Here is an 18,024-nt window from a genome sequence, read left to right as displayed (position 1 = left end):
AACTGTGATTTCAAAGCATTGCAGAAGGAAAGCAATTTCAAGAACTTTGATTTAAAGAGAAGCAACTTAAGTTCTCTACCATTGTAATTTGAAATGCAGAGGTATTATTTTCATTTAGAATTTCTGGTGGTTTGTTGCTTTTAATGCCTTAGGCACCAAAGCTTGTCCTTTCCCTTGGAAAGCTGTGTTTACAACTAAGAAGGTTTTGTCACATGGGTGTGTAATAACTGTGGACAAGGAGGACCCAAGGCATTCCAACTGTGGGTAAAAAGGGAGATCCTGGCTGGAGTGAAGAAAGAAGATAAGTTAGCTTGTCACAAAGGCTTGAAGTGAAAGCGTTGTAACACATTGTATTTTGCTCCAGGAATGACCTGCCAGTCAGCCAAGAAGATTCTTACAATCATAGAATCATTTAGCTTGGAAAAGACCTCTCAAGATCATAAAGTCCAAACATAAACATAACACTGGAAGTTCACTGATCTTCTTTACAGAGAAATACAAAAAGTGCTGACAAAGGCAGAAGGTTTCCTGAACATAGGCAAACTTCCAACACTGGCATAGAAGAATAAGTTAGATTATATGCATATATCTGAAAAATCTTGTCATCTTCTTACAGAGCTGGTGACACAGCTAAACTAAACTAGTAGGCATATTTACTAATCAGTAAGAAGTAATTAAATGTTTTGCTGTTTTCTTTTTTTTTTTTGGCTTAATTTCACAAGCTACAATGTTAAAATTGAAGATAAGTATCATAATTATTTGCCTAGGGATGTGGTTGAGGCCTCGTCCCTGGAGATGTTCAAGATCAGACTCGATGTGGTGCTGGGCAGTGTGATTTAGTTAGAGGTGTCCCTGCTTACTGCAGCACAAGGTGACCTTTGACAGTTCCTTCTGACCCAGTGCAACCTGTCCATCATGTATAATTTCTGTTTCAGGACAAACCATGATTGAATAGTCTAATATGCTAGAGGGGTTTTTGTTACTTTTACAGCAGAGATTTTTTTTTATGGTAAAGGTGAGGCCAAAATATTTAAAATTCAGTTATTTCGTGTGTGACTTGCTTTCTAAAGCTGCAAAGAAAACCCTTAAAATTCATTTAGCATAATGAGCCCTGCTCCTGCATCAGGCATTATTTAAAGTTACCTACTTAGAAGTCAGTGGGACTGCTTTTGTGAGTCAAGCTAAACAGGAGCTCAGCTGTCTGCAGCATCAGGGATCAAATACGTATTTAGGCATCCAAGATTATGCTTTAGTTTTTTAAATGTTTTCATGATAATTGCATGTCCTGAAGTTATCCTCTGTGCCTATCAGTTCTTGGTAAAAATGACTCAAGAACTATAAAACAGGCCCCAGACCAAGACAGGGTCATCCTCAGCTATTACTCATTTAAAACTGTTGCTGACTCAGCCTTTACTATTTCTTTGAGAAGTCTCAGCAACATAATCCTTTCAGTGGTTCAGACCGAGAATGTACAGAGATTGTGAAGCTCTCAAGACAAACATATATGATTGATAGACTGGATATTTTCCCAGCTGATTTTAAATGGGACACTCCTATCAACAGCAAGTGAAAAAAACCTTCTCTGAGCAGGACTTTTTTTTTCTTTATTCCTTTTTTTTTTTTTTTTAAACCCATCACTGAAAAATTAACACCATTAACATTTTAACTAGGATAAATGAAATGACACATCTATCAGCACTGCCATGTGGAAGGAATGAAGGTCTGTTTCCTTTCCAAGAAGCTTGCCATCCAAAACTTGAGCCCAAGGTCTCTGGAAATCAGCCGGCAGATTTACATAGCAGTGGTTATACCACATTGCTGTCTGTAAATCAGCAGAATCTGCTTTTGGCCATAAAATTCCAACAGCTCTGACTTCTCATGATCATGGAATTTATCCCTTTCGGTTTCTTTTGGACATAAAGCATATGTCCACAGAATGAGCTTCCATGTGACCCAGAACGTGAATGCCTAATTTCAGTACAAAATGCTGCTGGGAAGCCACAAAAACAGTACACAGCTTTTGTCTGGAAGAAAATTAAACAGGATTGGAAAGTGTTTCAAACCCATGCAAATCTTTGTTTTCAAACTGTTGTGCTGCATCCACTACCAAAACATTAATTCTGGAAGAAAGAGCTACTTTTACATGTTCCCTTTGTTACACAGGCTACGGTTGTCAGTGCACCTCTTATTTTCCATATGCTCTGCAGATCCAGGTTTTATTTGCCTTTCTTTTTTCTCCATTTAAAGTGAATCAGGGAAATGTGGAAAACTCTTTAAAATGAGCAGGAAGCTTATTAATACTTGGCTGCAATGCTACATTGTTAACTTCGGTCCACTATCCAGAATCCAGTGGCTTTGTTTTTTGCCTTGTAATAGTCCCAGTTGTCCTACCATTGAAACAAACTGAGCTTTATAAGGTGAGTGCTTCCTCACAGTTGGCATGTGTCACTGGTGCTAGGAGGTCTCAAAATAGCTGAGCCACAAAGCTGTGTGAGAATCATAAAAACACAGAATGCATTCCAGGAAAATAAGGCAAGAGCGCAAGAATTTATTAATAGTTGGTGTCTTAAATACTTAGTGTTACAGTGAAAAATTTCTTTAGCCTTCCAACTATTACTAAAAACTTGATATAGTTTTCTTGCCATGAAGGGAGAAGCATGTTGCATTTGCCAGCTCTACAGTGTAACTGACAGGTATGAGTTGCTCTTCTCATCCTTGCACACAATTGCAGTCCCTGGAGCACAAGGCTCCTAAAATGATGTTGAGGGTAATGAGATGGAATAGAGATGTCACAATGTCTGAGAGAAGTTTATGAATGTAACCATGCTTTTCCCTGATAGATTGTGGCCTCCCAAATCCCCTAAGTATTTTCCTGAAGCAGTGAAGTCAAGCTATGTACTTCCCTGACTTGGAAGGGAAAGGGCCACCCATAACACATAGGTAACCTTTTGCCTGTTCTTATGGTCCATGATCTTAGTGTCCTGGTGTGTGAGTGAAAGGTGAGTTTGACTTTGTCATGTATCAAATTCCAGCTGAACATCAAACACAAGATCTCATATTGTGAAACATCAGTACAGTGCTTCCTTGTGCTGTGCTGCACCAACTGGATTTTATTGCTTGGGCTCCATTGTGTTAAATTTTGAATTCATATTCACTCAAAGGGAAAAGAAAAACATCTCTCTTCTCTTACTGTTTATAGCAAGATAAACATGGAACCTTTGGAGAGATTGAATAATTTGTAGATTTCTGTGTTCTTGTCTGTGGGAACACTGGTTATAAAGGATTGTAGAAGTTCAGGGTCAAAATTTCAATGTATTTACTTAGAAAGTGATAGTAAAGTCAACTGTAAAGGTTATAAGAATAGCTCAAAGCTTTCTCATTTTAATGGCTATAGTTTCCCTTTCTCAAGGAGAAGCTCAGACTAATCATTAACCTAACTACTTACAGGAACTTGAATCTAAGTAATGTCTGTGCAGCTATTGGTAGTCTTACATTCTTGAAACATTCTGTGGTTTTGAAATATCCTTGCTACTGATTTTTTTTTTTTTTTCCTTCACAGTACATTCGTGTTTCCTTTCAAATCATAGACATTTGGTGATTGTTTTAATAGGGTGCTCTTCTATCTACATCTGATACTCTTTACCTCCAGATTTTGCTATGCTTCTTTTGTTGTTCTCTTCCCTCTAAATGCAGATGTGTTTTGAAAAGTAGTCTCCATTTTAGCTCCTTATTTTAAGACATTTTGGGCCTAATTCAGCGACACAAAGACCAGATAACCTAGTATTAACATCAAGGCACTGTCATTTAAAATAATATCAGGAAAAAATTTGTGGCCTTTGTTTCTTATTCCCAGTGGAAAGAGTAATAAGAATCATGCTTTTTAAAAATAAATGCATCTTCATTTTATTTTAATTACATGTACACCAGTTACTATTTTTCTGCTAGAGGGAATTTGACATTGTTTTGTAGCATTGTCTCAAGATTATATAGTATCTGCATGTAAGATTTTTATAAAACTTTAAAGATGTTTTTGCCATCTCTAGAGTTGAAGAATATTATTCTAATGCCATGAAGCAAGTGGTGTCATAGCTGACTTGGCTCCATCTTGTGTCAAGCTTATTGTGTAGTCACATGCTAATCAATATTATCTCATGGGACACTTTAAGCAACACTGCCCACTGGAGAAAGATCTCTGCATTTTGTATTACTGCTTTGTACTTGTCAAGACAGGGGACTATATTCTGTCTTTTAATTTAGGTGTAATAGCACCGGAGCAGTAGGTGAAACGGCGATAAAAAGGCATAAGTCTCTTCATGGGTGACACTGCTCTCCAAATTTTGGATGCACATGTGATATGTGGATTACTCTTTGAATCCCTAAGCTGAGGAAATAGAGTAACAAGACTGGCTGTGTCCTCACTTTGAAAGCTCAGCGGGGAGAGACGTGCCTTTCCAAGTCATGTGAGACTGATAAATGAAAATAAAGGGGCTTGAATGGCAATTATTATCCAAGACTCTCCTCAGGTTTTCAGAGCAGTGCCATGGATAGCTCAAAAGACAGAGTAGAATCATGTTTTACTGCCATGAATATTCAATGAAACCCAGCTCTTTTGTCTGAATGCCTGGGTCCTGAGCAGTCCCACGGCAGCAGTGTCAGGTCTCCATAGTCCCATAGCTTTGCTGCTTGGTTAGATTTTGAGTGGCGTGTTGAAGCAGCTGAACTCTGCTGAATTTAAAGGCTTTCTGATCTCTCATTTCTTGAGTAACGTTTCCCAGGTATTGTGAACCTGAACTGACATGCGTACACTGTGCCTTATTTCCTTCAAGGGTCACCTGCATGCCTCTAACCTGAGAGGTACATTTTGGGTTTTGTAGTAAAACAAATGTTCACATGACTTTCTTGTTTTGTTTTTGTCTTTTCCTTGTGGAACAGGGCCAAGCATACCTACCATAAAACTTTGCTGGAGCAAGTTCAGGAGTTGGAGACGAAGACAAGAGAGCTGGGAAAAGCCATGCTTCGTGATAGTAATGGGAAGAGGTGCGGCAAGTTCATGTTCATGTTTAAAACAGATCTTTCTTGTCCTCTTCCCTCCCTGTTTTTCATTCACTATTCAAATCTGGGTAAGATAGGGTAAGAAGGCTTCTTTCCTGTAATATATTTTTTATTATTATTCCTTTTTATATACACATGTGCTCCCCTTACTGAAATCAGCCCTTCCAGTTTAATTTCTCCTGCATTAATGTTCTGAGGCTGTATTGGAAACTGCTGCTCAGTCTCTTGCCTGGTAACATGTAATGCTATTACCTGGCCACTGAGCCAGACTGATTTTGAAAGGACTTTGCTTCATGTCATCCAAAAAAAAAAAAAGAAAAATCCCTCTAAAAGCAGAACTGGCTAATCCGGTGTGCCAGTTTCACTTTAAGGGATTTTTTTTTGTTTGTTTGGGGGTTTTCTTTGTTGTTGTTCAAATGCTTTTGCTTTTTTTCCAGTGCAGCCCCTGTTTTTAAGGGTTCTCAGTTGTGCCTCTTTCTTATATTCATACCATATGGACTTGAACGTATTGCTATTATTGAGTCTTTCATTGTAAGGGGAGAGTATGTGTTGTGTGGGAACTTTTGTCTCTTCTGAATGAACCCAAAGAAAATCATACTGAGGCTTTTACATCCAACAGTTTGATTTACCGTCTCAGAATATGGTTCTGCATCAGCTGGTCAGAAAAGCTCCCCAAGTTCAAAAAGGTTTTAGAACTAACTCACAATATGGCACCACATGACTTGCTAAGAAACTACATGATCATTAAACTGGATTTTAGCAAACCTTATAAACTAGCAAGCTGAGTGGAATGGGGCTTTTAAAAGATTTTGTTCTTCTAGGGCAGGGTCATCCTTTGAGCCTTTGATGTCTATTCTAAGGTAAACTAATTGCCATATTGTAGCTGCTGCTAAGATGAGTGGATATATTTTTTTTTCAGCTGAACTTGTGAGTTAATAAGCCCTATTTTTAGTGAAAATTATCAGGGAATGAGTTTACCAAGATTATAGTAGAGTGAAAAACTTTTTAAATGCTTGTTTGAACTTTAACATGTTTATAAGATGTCCTTGGTGACCAGCGTTCATTTCTCAGAAGCCAAGACAAGGTAAACACAGTGTTATTGATTAAGATCATTTCAAAACACTTGGGATGTTTAGTTTTTACTTTGAGTCATTCTTCTGATGTGACTTTTGGTTCCTACAAAACACAGTTTATGTATTGTGCTTACTTGCAAGAGTCGCAAATTGAACATCAAACTGTTCAAAAAGAAAATGCAAATTTGGCAGCACAGGTCAACAATTAAAACCAACAAAGATGCCTGAAATCAGGTACTTAATTAAAAATGGGCCTTGTTTTTAGAGGGCTGAGCAGTCACTGTGAAGTCTGTTGGAGCCAAAGCACTTGGTACCAAAATCAGGTCAGCCTCCCAGGAAAGAAAGGTGTAACTTGGTGTTGTGAGGTGCTGACTTGTAGACTGTTTAGATTCCAGAGAAGTGGAATGCAGGCCAGCAAAAAACACTGTTTGAAGGCATGTGGCTCTGGTAGTATGAGTCTCTTGGCTTGTTGCTGTGGTTCTCATCTGTGCATTGGGTGTAAAGTTGCATTAGTGTTGGTTTGTAACATTTATGTTTTCCTGCCAGTATTGAGTGCCAGTTACTGACAGTGGAGAGTGATTCAACTTTTTGCCTGATGAATGCTCTATGTTGCAAGGCAGGTTGACATACTGTTAATAGTGAGAGAGAGAGAGTTAGCATTTGATCTGTTTATTTGTGTCTGTATGCCTCCAAGAACTTGATGAGTTTCTTCTCTGTTTACACACTGTCCTGACTTTCTGTAAATTTAATGGCCATGCTGTAACTCATTCATACAATGCATGTTTTCATAGCCTTTTATTTTATTGCGTTCTCACTGCAAACTCTTTCATCTGCATTCCTCCTCCATATAGCTTCACTTCATTCTCGAAACGCTTGCATGGAGATGATGTAAGGAATCCCTTCTGGTCCTCCTTCCCAGTCTCCCTCCCCCACTTCTTTCCATGCATTTGTTTGTTCTCATTCCTAATTGCTCCCAGATTTTCTGGGTGGTCCATCTGTGAACTAGATAATGGTAGAGTGCTTCTGCCTACTAGGAGCTGCTGTGCTGTGCTTGTGATGTGGCTTCTTGAGTGCTCTTCAGAGTTGTTCCGTCTTTTATCTCTCTTGTTTGTCTCCTGGCTCTTTCACACCTGCTGAAAATTGTGTGCTTGTCCAAAGAAAAGGACTAGGGCAGGAAAGAGGCAGAGTGTGAACTTTCTGCAGTTACAGTCTTTCTGATTCATGTTTTTTTAAAAACTTTGCTGAAGCTGGTGGAAATGAGTTGTGAGGCATGTGCTCAGCTCTCACCTCCTGCCCACAGCCCCATTGCTCTTGGGATATTTCTGGCAATGTGACACTATGCAGCAAGGGAAAGTAACCTGAGTCTCCTCATTTCCAATAGAAAGTGGAGAGCTATGGTAAAACTGCACAGGTCTGTCCACTTCCAAGTAACATTGCTAGTTCTTGGTGGAGATGTTCCTGAACACATACCCATTAGGTGTTGGTTTGTTCAGGCAGCTGTGGAAGATAAGCTGGCTGTCATCACAGTCTATTTTCTTGGCCCACATAGCAGACACTATTTTTGTTCCATGTTTTTCCACAAACAAACCACAAAAAAAATCACACCCAATTACAGATGCTTAAGGAGCTAATTGCTTCTATCGTTGCCTAGACCTTAGACAAAAAAACCGAAGTGCAAGATATGAATGTTTAGGATGAATCTGCTAAACAAAAAACAATTCACAAAGCCCGGAGGGCAGTGATCGCATCTAGGCTTGCACAACAGGGTGCCAACAGTTTGCTGTGGCTCAGTTGAATTTCTGTAAAATGTGAGCAGTATAGCACCTGGGTTCTCACTGCACTTGGGGAAGGAGTGCTGCGAGACCTGTATCCACTTGATACCTAAATACACATAGCCTAAGAAGGTCTTCACCCTGCCAACTGTTCTTGCTAGACACAGCTTTTCCGGTTAATAAAAAATTGTCTTCACTAGTACTCTACTCATTACATCTGGTGAATCTCAGCCCTTCGAACAGTTTCTAAAATTTGATTTGCTTGTAGTGATCTAAAAAAACAGGTGCATGGTTTTGCTGTACTAAGGGCAGGGAGCAAACAGCAGGGTAAGTAGTAGCACAGGGAGTAGTGTCTGGTTTGCACAGGGAAGAGTGTCATCATTCTGAGCACTACAGCTGGGTCTCAAAAACCTTGTAAGTAATATCAGAGTGATGCTTGGGGGTTGTATCGCTTGTATTAAGCTGTAAAGGCTTGTGTTCTCATTCATGGTATATCTGGATGGCTCAAAACCTACCTTTTCTGGAAGGTGGGATAATTACAAAATCAGATGATTCTAGGAACAGGAGATTTCACTGGAAGGGGGGGAATGAGTGGAGTATCTGGAAAACTAGCAACTCCAGAAATAGCTTAAGAAATAGAGGAGGGAGAGTACAGTTAAGGGGCTGATGATAGATCCTATGCCATAGTTGCCAGACTGCTTATGGAGGATGTGTACCTGCACTTGCCCTCCCCAGCCTGGCACCCAGCAGTGCTGGGCTGAACTCCAGCCCAGCTGTGATGTGAGCAAGCCTTGGTTCAAGAAGGGAGAGGGGCTCCCTGGCACTCTGATGAAACAAAAGGCAGGATTTAACACGAAATTTACATGAATTTGGAGAGGTGAGAGGGGCAGCTTGCATGCCAAAGGAAACATGGACATATGGAGACACCTGCCCAGCAGACCTAATCATGTTAACATGCAAGATTTACACAAAGAAAACAAACAGTTTTTCTACGAGTTTGCATTCAAAAGTGGCATTGAGTTCAGCTGCAGAGGTTTTTGTGTCTTTAAATAAGTTTACAACTAAAGCTTGGCTCATAACGGGCCAAATCTTCAAGTCCTCATTCACTTTTCACTCCATCTAACTTCTCATTGAAGTCAGCAGGAGTTCAGGTGGAGTAAAGCCTGATTAGGGACCAATGCAAACTTTACTTTGGAAACTCATGTCGCTTCATTGCTCCACTGGCCACCTAATGGAGATCAAGCAAAGCTGTGCAGCACCCTCTTTGCAACAGTAGATTTCCTGTTTCAGAGGGTTTCTTTGTCTTAGAATTGCCAGAGAGCTCCCTTTGAGAGTGGATTTTTTTTTGGTTGTTTCTTGTTCTGTTTTTAATCAGTTAGTGGCCAGCATTAGATTATTTGATACTGAAAAACAGTGTAGCGTTCATGATTTGCATGGTCTACAAGAAGCTGAAGGGGGCCTGTCTGGGGCATTGCATGAAAGTGCCTGCATCAACAAAGTATTAGGAAAATTTCTTCAAATTATTTGGAAATCTGGGAGGCAGTGTTTTGTCTTTAACAAAGGCAAAGAGAAGCAACTACAGAGCTAGTCAAGTACAGCTGCAAGTGACAAGGAAGCATTCCAGTGTGCTTTTGCACAGCATGTTTTAATATGCCTTTTTACTCTTGCTACTTTCAGACACCCACTCATGATAGCTAGCCACCTCTTTCTTCCATTTCCATTTCATAAAACAAACACTGTTCTACGGTGTACCTAAAACACCAGTTCCCCACAGTCTCTCCTCTGTCTGCCTTCAACAAGGAGACCTGCTGGTGGAGATTTTCTTTCATTTAAGTGCTTCTCACAAAATTGGACGCTGTTGCTTTAGTGAAACATGCATGACCAGCTCTCACCCTGAGAGCAAGACGTCTTATTTATCTTAGCTTCAGTTTTATTTGTCAGACGAGGGCAGATACCTATCTCATTTCAATAGCTGTGAGACCCAACGGGTAATCAGTGAGCTGACACAGGTATCTGTGGAGACTTGTCCACTCCACAGATCCCTAGGGAGACGCAAGAGAAGAACGTGGGAAACTGTACTAAAGCTTTTGGCTGTGCAGGAGCCAAGAGTGGCAGAGCCCTCAGCCGCATGCCAGCAGAAGCAGAAATGGTAAAACAGACTTAACTTTTCTCTTGGCAAACTCATGAATGAGCTGAGGATGTGATCTCGTGATTCCCAAGGAAAAGGCAAGCTTTTTCATTAAGATCAAGGGGAAGGAGGCTTGGGCTCATTATATTTCAAAGCACTTTGTCTCTTTATTGATGCATTTCAAATTACATCTACTTGAATAGGGAGACGGTGCCAGTAAGGCCTCTTCACATCAGCAGGTACAATGAATCTTACTTGAAACAAACTGTGTCTTGTGTTTTCAACTGGTTAAGCAGCATTGGATATTTGGAGCCAAATTCTTGTTTCATCAATGTGTTGACTTCAGCGTATTTACTCAGGATACGCATGACTGTGATCTGAATCTGGCCCATCCAGTGCCGCTGAGCGTAAAATGAGGTTGAAGAGGGGAGAGTTGTGTTTGGATTTTGAGGTTTCAGTGTTTTTATCAATTTTTCCAGATGTTCTTCACACCGTTTCTGGGAAGCAAAGCTGAGGTTTCTCCACCAGCATACACAACAAAGTGCCTGGCGTATTTACGATTTTTCCTTGCAGCTCTTCTAGTAAAAAGATATTAGACTCCTTTTACTAGCAGAAAGCATATAAAATTATATCAGTGCATTTTCTTTTTCTAATTCTTTGATTCCATATGGTAAACATTCGTGTATGGTAGGTAGAAAATGCATAATTTTGTTTTATTTTACAATGAGTCTTTTCTCTCTCCCTCCTGTCCCATATCAGTACAGAATCATCATATTATTTCATTTTAATAGGTACTTCTAATTTCCAGTATTTCTATCCCGTGTGTGGGAGGCTCTTTAAATTACTAGGTTTGATTCCGTTGGGAGTTGAAGAGTGGGAAGGCTGTGGGGCAGAAGTGGGAAGGAGCAGAGGCAGAGAAGCTTTCAGAAGTTAGCCCAAGGGATGAAGGGGGTGAGTTATGATCCCACTGGTACTGGGGACCCAAGTGCCCAGCTACTAGCACAAACCAGTTGGCCTTTCTCAAGTGCAATTAATTATTTGACATCCTGACTGTGCTTATCATGTAACCTTGAGGGAGATCCAGTGCACAAATAGGGTTAAAACCTGGTGACCTGGAGAAGGATTTAGAGCTGTGATCAAATCTGCCAGCAAAGTCAAAGTTGACAGAGGTACAGTATCAGCACAAAGGCCAAAATAAAGTTGTAAATTGAAAGCAAAGATTAGAAAGAACAGGACATAAGATGATGAGAGTTAAAACTGATTAAGGGGCCAGTCTCTCTGATGCCTAATCCCAAGTTACTGGGTTGGGCACAGAGGATCTCCCCAGGGGAGAGAAGAAGAAATCTTCCCTCCAGGCTGCACAGCAGGAGAACTGTTCCAAAACAACTATTCCAGCCCTAATGGCTTCAGCAGTCAGCCTCTGTTCCTCTGATGGCTAACCCAGTCTCAGAAGAGAGGCAGGACAGCCTACATTCATACCTCTGATTTGTGGCAAAGAATAAAGTACTAAGTTACGTGTGGCAAGGACAAAAAAACCAAAACAACAAAACAAAAAAGTTGTGCTACATGTTAAATTTTTAGTGGAAAATTGTGAAATACTTAAACAGTTAGAGAAAAGCAATTTGTTTTTTTGCAGATCAACCAAATCCAGACACTTCCAAGGTTCACCAGTTTTTGCCTTGAGCTGTTCAACTTTTTTTTTCCCTAAGGATAAGGAAGAAAACTGAGGGGAGGAGTTTAGAGTCTTTGAACACAGCAATCTTTTTAACTTTAGTCAAAGTCTTTAAGTGGACTTTTTTTAAACCAGAATATTTGGATAAAATAAAAAATACAACAACAAAACAAACCACCCAAAACCCTAAAATATCCACCTTTACATAGAGACCAAGCATGAGAAACTTCAACCTTCAAGGTGACTACTTCAGAAAAAATGAGTGAATAGGAAAAGAATGTTATAATTGCAGCTGTATTGCCACCTTATCTGTAGAGGATACAACTAAGCAGCCACTAGACTAAGTGCAAAGTGAGGCACTTATGGACAAGAAGTAAACAGCACTGATACCAAGAGGAGGATAGCTGAAAAGCAGCAAGCCACTTAGCTTTTTCTGCTTCTCAGACATTGAGTCAGTTCCCACATTTTGTAACGGCCAAAGCCAAAAATGGGCTTTGCCTTTGTGTTAAGCTGGCTTTGGGATAGCTGATAATTATTTATGTCCCACCTCCCAGTATAATGAAATGCATAAACACACACTTAATATTTACAGTGCTTAGAAATGGAAGGCAGTCTAAGCAGAGAGAGATCTCCTTTATTGCTTTCTTAGGATTGTTGCTTTTCAGAGAGGCATATGATGTTTAGTGTCTGCTTTTTTTTAAGATGATTTTTTTAAAAGGTGTTTGGTAATACTGTTTTCATTGTATTAGTCTTGGAAAGACATTTAGGAATAGCAGCCTCAAAAATGAAGGCTAGAATGGATTTGCCATGTGATTTGTGGAATCAAAGGAATCAATTTGGCTTTTTTGCCTTAGGACGTTTTGACGACAAAATAAAATGTAAATTATCCTTGCTCGTCACCAGAGGAAAAGCTTTGTCCTGCTCTTAGCCATACAGCTTCAGGGACCAACCTGAGGAGTTTGTGGGTTTAGAGTGGAGCATTTGGTCCTAGGACTCTATGTACAATTTGGATGCTGCACACAGGGCTGGCTGAAGCCCACAACGTGCCTTGTCCTCCATCTACTGTTGCAGGGCGATTTTTGACACTAGCACAAGGTGGTATGGCGACATGGGTAGACTTGCATACACCTTACGTGGGGCTTGCTGCTGTGTGCTGATTGCAGGCTCTTTTTCATGCTGGGGCTCTGCATTTGAGTTTCCAAGATGTAATAGGAAAGGAGGACTGCTGTTTCAGTGATGTGGCGTGCGACTGGGCCAGATCACAAGCTGTGTTTCTCCATAACAGTGTTTGTCCAGCATTAATGAGGGCTTGTGGATCCATGGAGTTCTGTTGACATGGCTGCAGGGCTACTTTCAGTTTGCCAGACCATTCCTTACCAACCATGGCCATATTGGCTCACCTTTGCTCTATCTCTTCAGTTGGATCAGCTTAGCTTTCTGTCAGTTCATGTGATGAGCAAGCTGAGAGAAGTGGGATGGTATAGGGAGCACTATCAGCTTCCCTGACTGATGGGTAAGAGCCATCAGTTACCACAAAGGACTTCTATAGAGCTGCTGCTGAAGTGGTATGACACTCAACATGTTCATATCCAGGCAGGATAAATGACTTGGTTGTCTGTGGGTTGGGCTCAGGCCTGCACGTTGCAGACGTGGAGAGCTCACCACTACAAGCCTGTTTTAGGTATGTTCCAAATCGGTCTTGGTGGGCTGCATATCCAGATGCATTTGTTGTTTAACAAACATTTGACTGGATAATGTTAAATACAATTCTTAAAAAGGGGAAGCTCCTTAAATAGTTGCCTTCTCCTTACAGAAAGAGAGCTTCTCCTCTGTAGCTATGACATGTTTGGGGAGTTGCTGTCTTAACAAGACCTGGAGATGTTATACCATGGCATGGCATAAGGCCTCCAGCTTCCTTGGAGAGCTGGCTGTTGCTGAACCTTCAGCAAGCACTTGGTACTCCCTAAAGCCTGATATCTTGATGCAGGAGTCATCTCTGATGGGTAAATTCTTGTATCTCTCAGATTGCAAGTGGCACGGGCACACTTCTGTCTTCATTTCCCTGTGTTTTATGCTTGGTGACCCTTTGATCATCTAGCCATGGTCTGGGCTTTTGTTGATGTCTTATAGAGTATTTAAAGAAAAAAGCAGAAGGAGCATGGATTTGGATTTTTTTTTTCCAGCTGAATCCTGAGTGATTAAGGAGCAGCATGTGTAGACGCTGACTCTGCAAAGAAAATGCTGATTTTTGGTTTACTGTTTATATGCCTCAGACACTTCCTTGTGAAATGCTCTAGAGATTTCCTTTGATTACACTGCAGCTTCATTATCAGTAATGCCTGTTTGCCTTTTAAATTGAAAAGACCTCCTACTCTGATTGTCCTCATAGTAAAACATTCCTGCAATCCAATGCTAGATAACCAAAAATAACATCTCGCCTTTACGAAGGGAGAGAAACCAGCAGAAGCCTACAGCTGATACTTTTGCTGTTCTGTAGGAGGGTAATTCCTATTTGTGATGTCTCTGAAGCCCAAGCAGGGGAGGTATATTTGCTTACTCAGCCAGTCAGTCCTTTCTTCCACAGCCCTGGATTGTCCTGGGTGTTTGAACACAGAGTTTTGCTGAACCCTCTGCATTAGTGTCGCTTGCATTTGAGGTGATTTACACATGCTTTACTTTTCAGTTCTCAGTCTGCAGGAATGTTGTTTTCATGTTCTTTTTATGTCAGCTCTGCATTTACTGTCATTTCTCCACCCACTACATAACTCTAACAGCTCTGTTGTGTGAATTCTTGTTATGCAGTCATGTCTAAACTGAAAGAGAACAAGTTAAACCATTGATGAAACAGCAAACTTTCATTTAAGTTAGTGTTTGGAATGCTTAGAGGGCATGAAGTATTATGTTTTGATTCTAAATTTTAAAAAGGGAGAGAAGAGTATTGATACTCTTCAACATCTGATCTACCGCTGAGGCTGACAGGGGTGGGAACTTCCTGACCCTTTACCTTGTGTTTAGCCATATTGGATATTTTGTAAAAATCTTTTCCTCTCCTTCACTGCTGTTCACAGTGTGAGGCCAACATGTTGCAAGGCATTTCTTTGGTCAGGAGAGGAATACAGAGGCCTGTCAGGGCTTCTCGGGCAACAACACAGTATAAGGAGTATGTGACAGTGTAAAGGAGGCTGAACAAGAATTTGTCAGCTGCTCCATTTGAAAATGTTAAGGAGTAGTAGGGAGGCTGTGGAGTTATGGGCAGAATTTCAGCATAAGTTTTGGAGGGTTTTCTATTTTATACCAAGCTGCAGAATGTGTATGGTGCTAAATGGTGCAGCAGCAGCAAAGGATAAAAAATATGGTGGCACCGCACCTGCAGGCAGTAGGGTGAGAGGATTCATAGCTACTCACATGTCAGGAAAAGCAGCTGCATGCTTTCTTGTTCTGTGGACTTACCCTCTCTGGGCTTAGCCATGAGTGCTGGGTATCATGCACTAAAGGGCCATGCCTCTGCCATGGGGTCTTTGCATGTTTTTAAGGCAGAGGGACAGCAGCTAAGATACATGCTTGTGTGTTTTATTTGTGCAGCTCTGGTAAGGCTTCACCAGCACCTCAGTTCTTCCTTTGAGAAAATAGAAAAGCAGAAACAAAACCAAGTAATGTAACCTGTGTCTGTCTGACTTAATTCTGAATAATGCAGACAGCAGCAAGTTAAAAGCAATGGCAATGCTTTTAATTTGCCCATTTGGTGTGCCTGTGCTTTCTGTCTCCTCTAGTAAATCATAACAAAACACAAACTTATTTCTTAAGTGTTCAGTACTTGTAAGAGAAGGGTGGCCTTGGATTATTTAATTTTCTTTAACTGGGCTATGTGTGTGTTTTCTCAGGGAAGATCCAATTTTAAGAGACACCTGCATCCACTTTAACCTCCCCTTCTTTGTGAGCCCTGCTTCTGCCACTAGCCAATTAGTGGACTCTGGAGGACATTGTGGGTCAAGCTGAACCAAGTATCTCAAATCCTCATTAATGCTAATTAGCACTCAGTAGGTTAATTGGTGGTGAAGCTCATCTTTTTTTAATTACTTGAGCAAATGATCCAGTGGGACCTTGTGGTCAGCTTTGAATTATTCTGTTTGTTTTGATGCAACTCATTTGAATGTGTAAAGCCAGATGTTTGTTGCCTAGATTTAAGGACTGTTTCCTTTTGTGAGGGATGAGAAGAGAACACAGAAAAGATAAAATGAAAATTCTCTGTTGACATCTTAGAGCAATTCAGATATGAAATCAGAAGAGTCATTTTATTCCTGGAATGGAAAATATTGCTAGGAAATAACATGTTGCCTTTAGTTTACCTTTTGATTTGTCATTCACTTAGTGAATTTACATCATGTTGTTGGTGCAGGCATCTAGGCAGAAGAAAGCATCTTGACCCAGTTAGGAAGCCATTACAAAGGTAGTCCTGGCTAAAGGTATTCTTCATTACTGATAGCAGCTGAATCTCCTTTTAGATTACTTGAGTAATGTCTGGGTTTAATGTTGTTGTTTTTTGGGGGTTTTGGGTTTTTTTTCATAGTAACCCTCAGAATTGGTATATTTTTAATGGGTTTTGTTCTGGTGTACTATTTGTTTTGTTTAGTTCAAAGCATTTTGTCACTCCCCTTTGTCCTTTGTATAATGACAGATAGATGGTGTCACTCCCTTACCCCTTCCAAGGTCACTAACTAACCAACTTAACCATACTTCACTGTCACTTTCCAGATCACTGACTCCCATAAATATGTCTGTTTGTGATTTCTTCCATTCTGACACCATTTTTGAGATCTTGAATATGAACACAACTACACAAAATATTCAGAATATGATCTCTTGTCCTTTTGCCTCAATGCATCTTAAGATGCCATCCTTAAACTCCATGGGAGGGTTTAGACACTGGCTCTGAGTCACTGGAAAACAGAATTAACACTTAAAATCACAGCTAAGACTTGGGATTGATTTACAAGCAGTATTTCTGTGAGCAGTGTCTAACATGGTGCCTGTGAGTCTGACCTCGTAATTTGCATGATTTGCCTCTAAGAGTGAAGGAAACTGAGAAGTCTTCTCTTTATCTGTTGGTAGCAGACAGAAACCTTTTTCTGAAAGCAAGGACTCTTGGTATCAGTACAGATGTGTTAGCTAAGAAGCCCACTTACCTTCACTTTCCTTTCAGGGCTTCTATTGGAAGATCTGGTATCTGTTAAAAAATCACTCATCCATTTCAGAAGAGCTGTGTTGCATTTACCTTTATTAAGAGTTCATTTTACAGAACCAGTCTTAACTTGTGTTCTACTTAAACATCCCTTGTACTTAAGCCACAAATGCTCTGATTCTTCTATGAGCTTTTCTTTGTCCGATGTAACTTCCCAAATAGGACAGTCAGGTGTGGGTTCGGTTATATAGCTAGCTAGCAATATCAATGGCCATTTAGCTCTGGCTTCTTTAAAGCTGTAGTACTTATAATACTTATATAATAAAGCTGTCACTACTGATCAGAAGTCCCTTGGCAGCACGCTTTCTTCCACCATTGCATGTAGAAGCCTGAGGAGCTAACCATTATTGGTCTATAGCAGATACCATTCTGCACTTCATCTGGTGCTGTGTGGTAAAAAGGAAGGTTGAAGACTCTGTGTCAGAATTTTGTGGTAGGTGTTGCTTAATTGTCCCTTAGGACAAATATGTTTGATTGGTTTATGATTCCCTTTTTAAGCCATCTATCTAAAAGCATCCTCTCGTTCTCCTACTGAAATGGGAAAGACGTTCCCTGTATGTTATCCAGCTGCAGAAGATGAGAAATTATTCCACTTCTGTAATCACAGGACAGCAGAAAATTCAGAGTGTTTTGCTACACTTACCAGTCAGTGGATTTACAGTTACCCAGCAGTCCTCTGAAATCAGTGTGAGGCTGCAAAATAGAGCATCACCAGTTTGCACATGCACTGGTAATGATTGATTCTATGGGCTGCCAACTTTGGAAGCCTGTTAATGGTTTGAGAAATGTCACATTTTCCTTCATGCTTGCTATCACCTTAACTGGTGATTCTTCATAGTACATACTTCCTATTATGCTACCTGTTTTGAGCAGTTGGAGATTTCTTTATGTGCTTGATTTTCTTACAAGCAGGTGGGGTTTGGGGTTTTTTAACCTCAAAGATTCTTAAAAGTTTCCATGCTGTAACTCCGGGTTTAGTGGAAACTAAAAGTTGTTCCTTGAACACATGTAGATCTCATGGTCCAATAGCTCTTAAGATTGACACTCTCAGTCAGAATCTGTAGTTTTGCTTGTAATCTGTTATCAAG

The 18,024-nt window shown here is 40.4% G+C and overlaps 1 protein-coding gene across 1 annotated transcript in view; it reads left to right on the top strand.

Annotated features, from left to right (window-relative positions):
• The window catches only part of ATP8A2 (ATPase phospholipid transporting 8A2), a 293,926-nt gene that overhangs the window by 262,771 nt on the left and 13,131 nt on the right, over positions 1–18,024 (top strand). The window contains exon 34 of the mRNA XM_054386416.1: positions 4,933–5,037. Within this exon, the coding sequence (XP_054242391.1) occupies positions 4,933–5,037 (105 nt within the window). The remainder of the gene's footprint in view (positions 1–4,932; positions 5,038–18,024) is intronic.

Source organism: Indicator indicator, chromosome 1, assembly GCF_027791375.1.
Source record: "Indicator indicator isolate 239-I01 chromosome 1, UM_Iind_1.1, whole genome shotgun sequence".
NCBI lineage: Eukaryota > Metazoa > Chordata > Aves > Piciformes > Indicatoridae > Indicator > Indicator indicator.
This window is presented reverse-complemented; position numbering and strand designations above follow the sequence as displayed.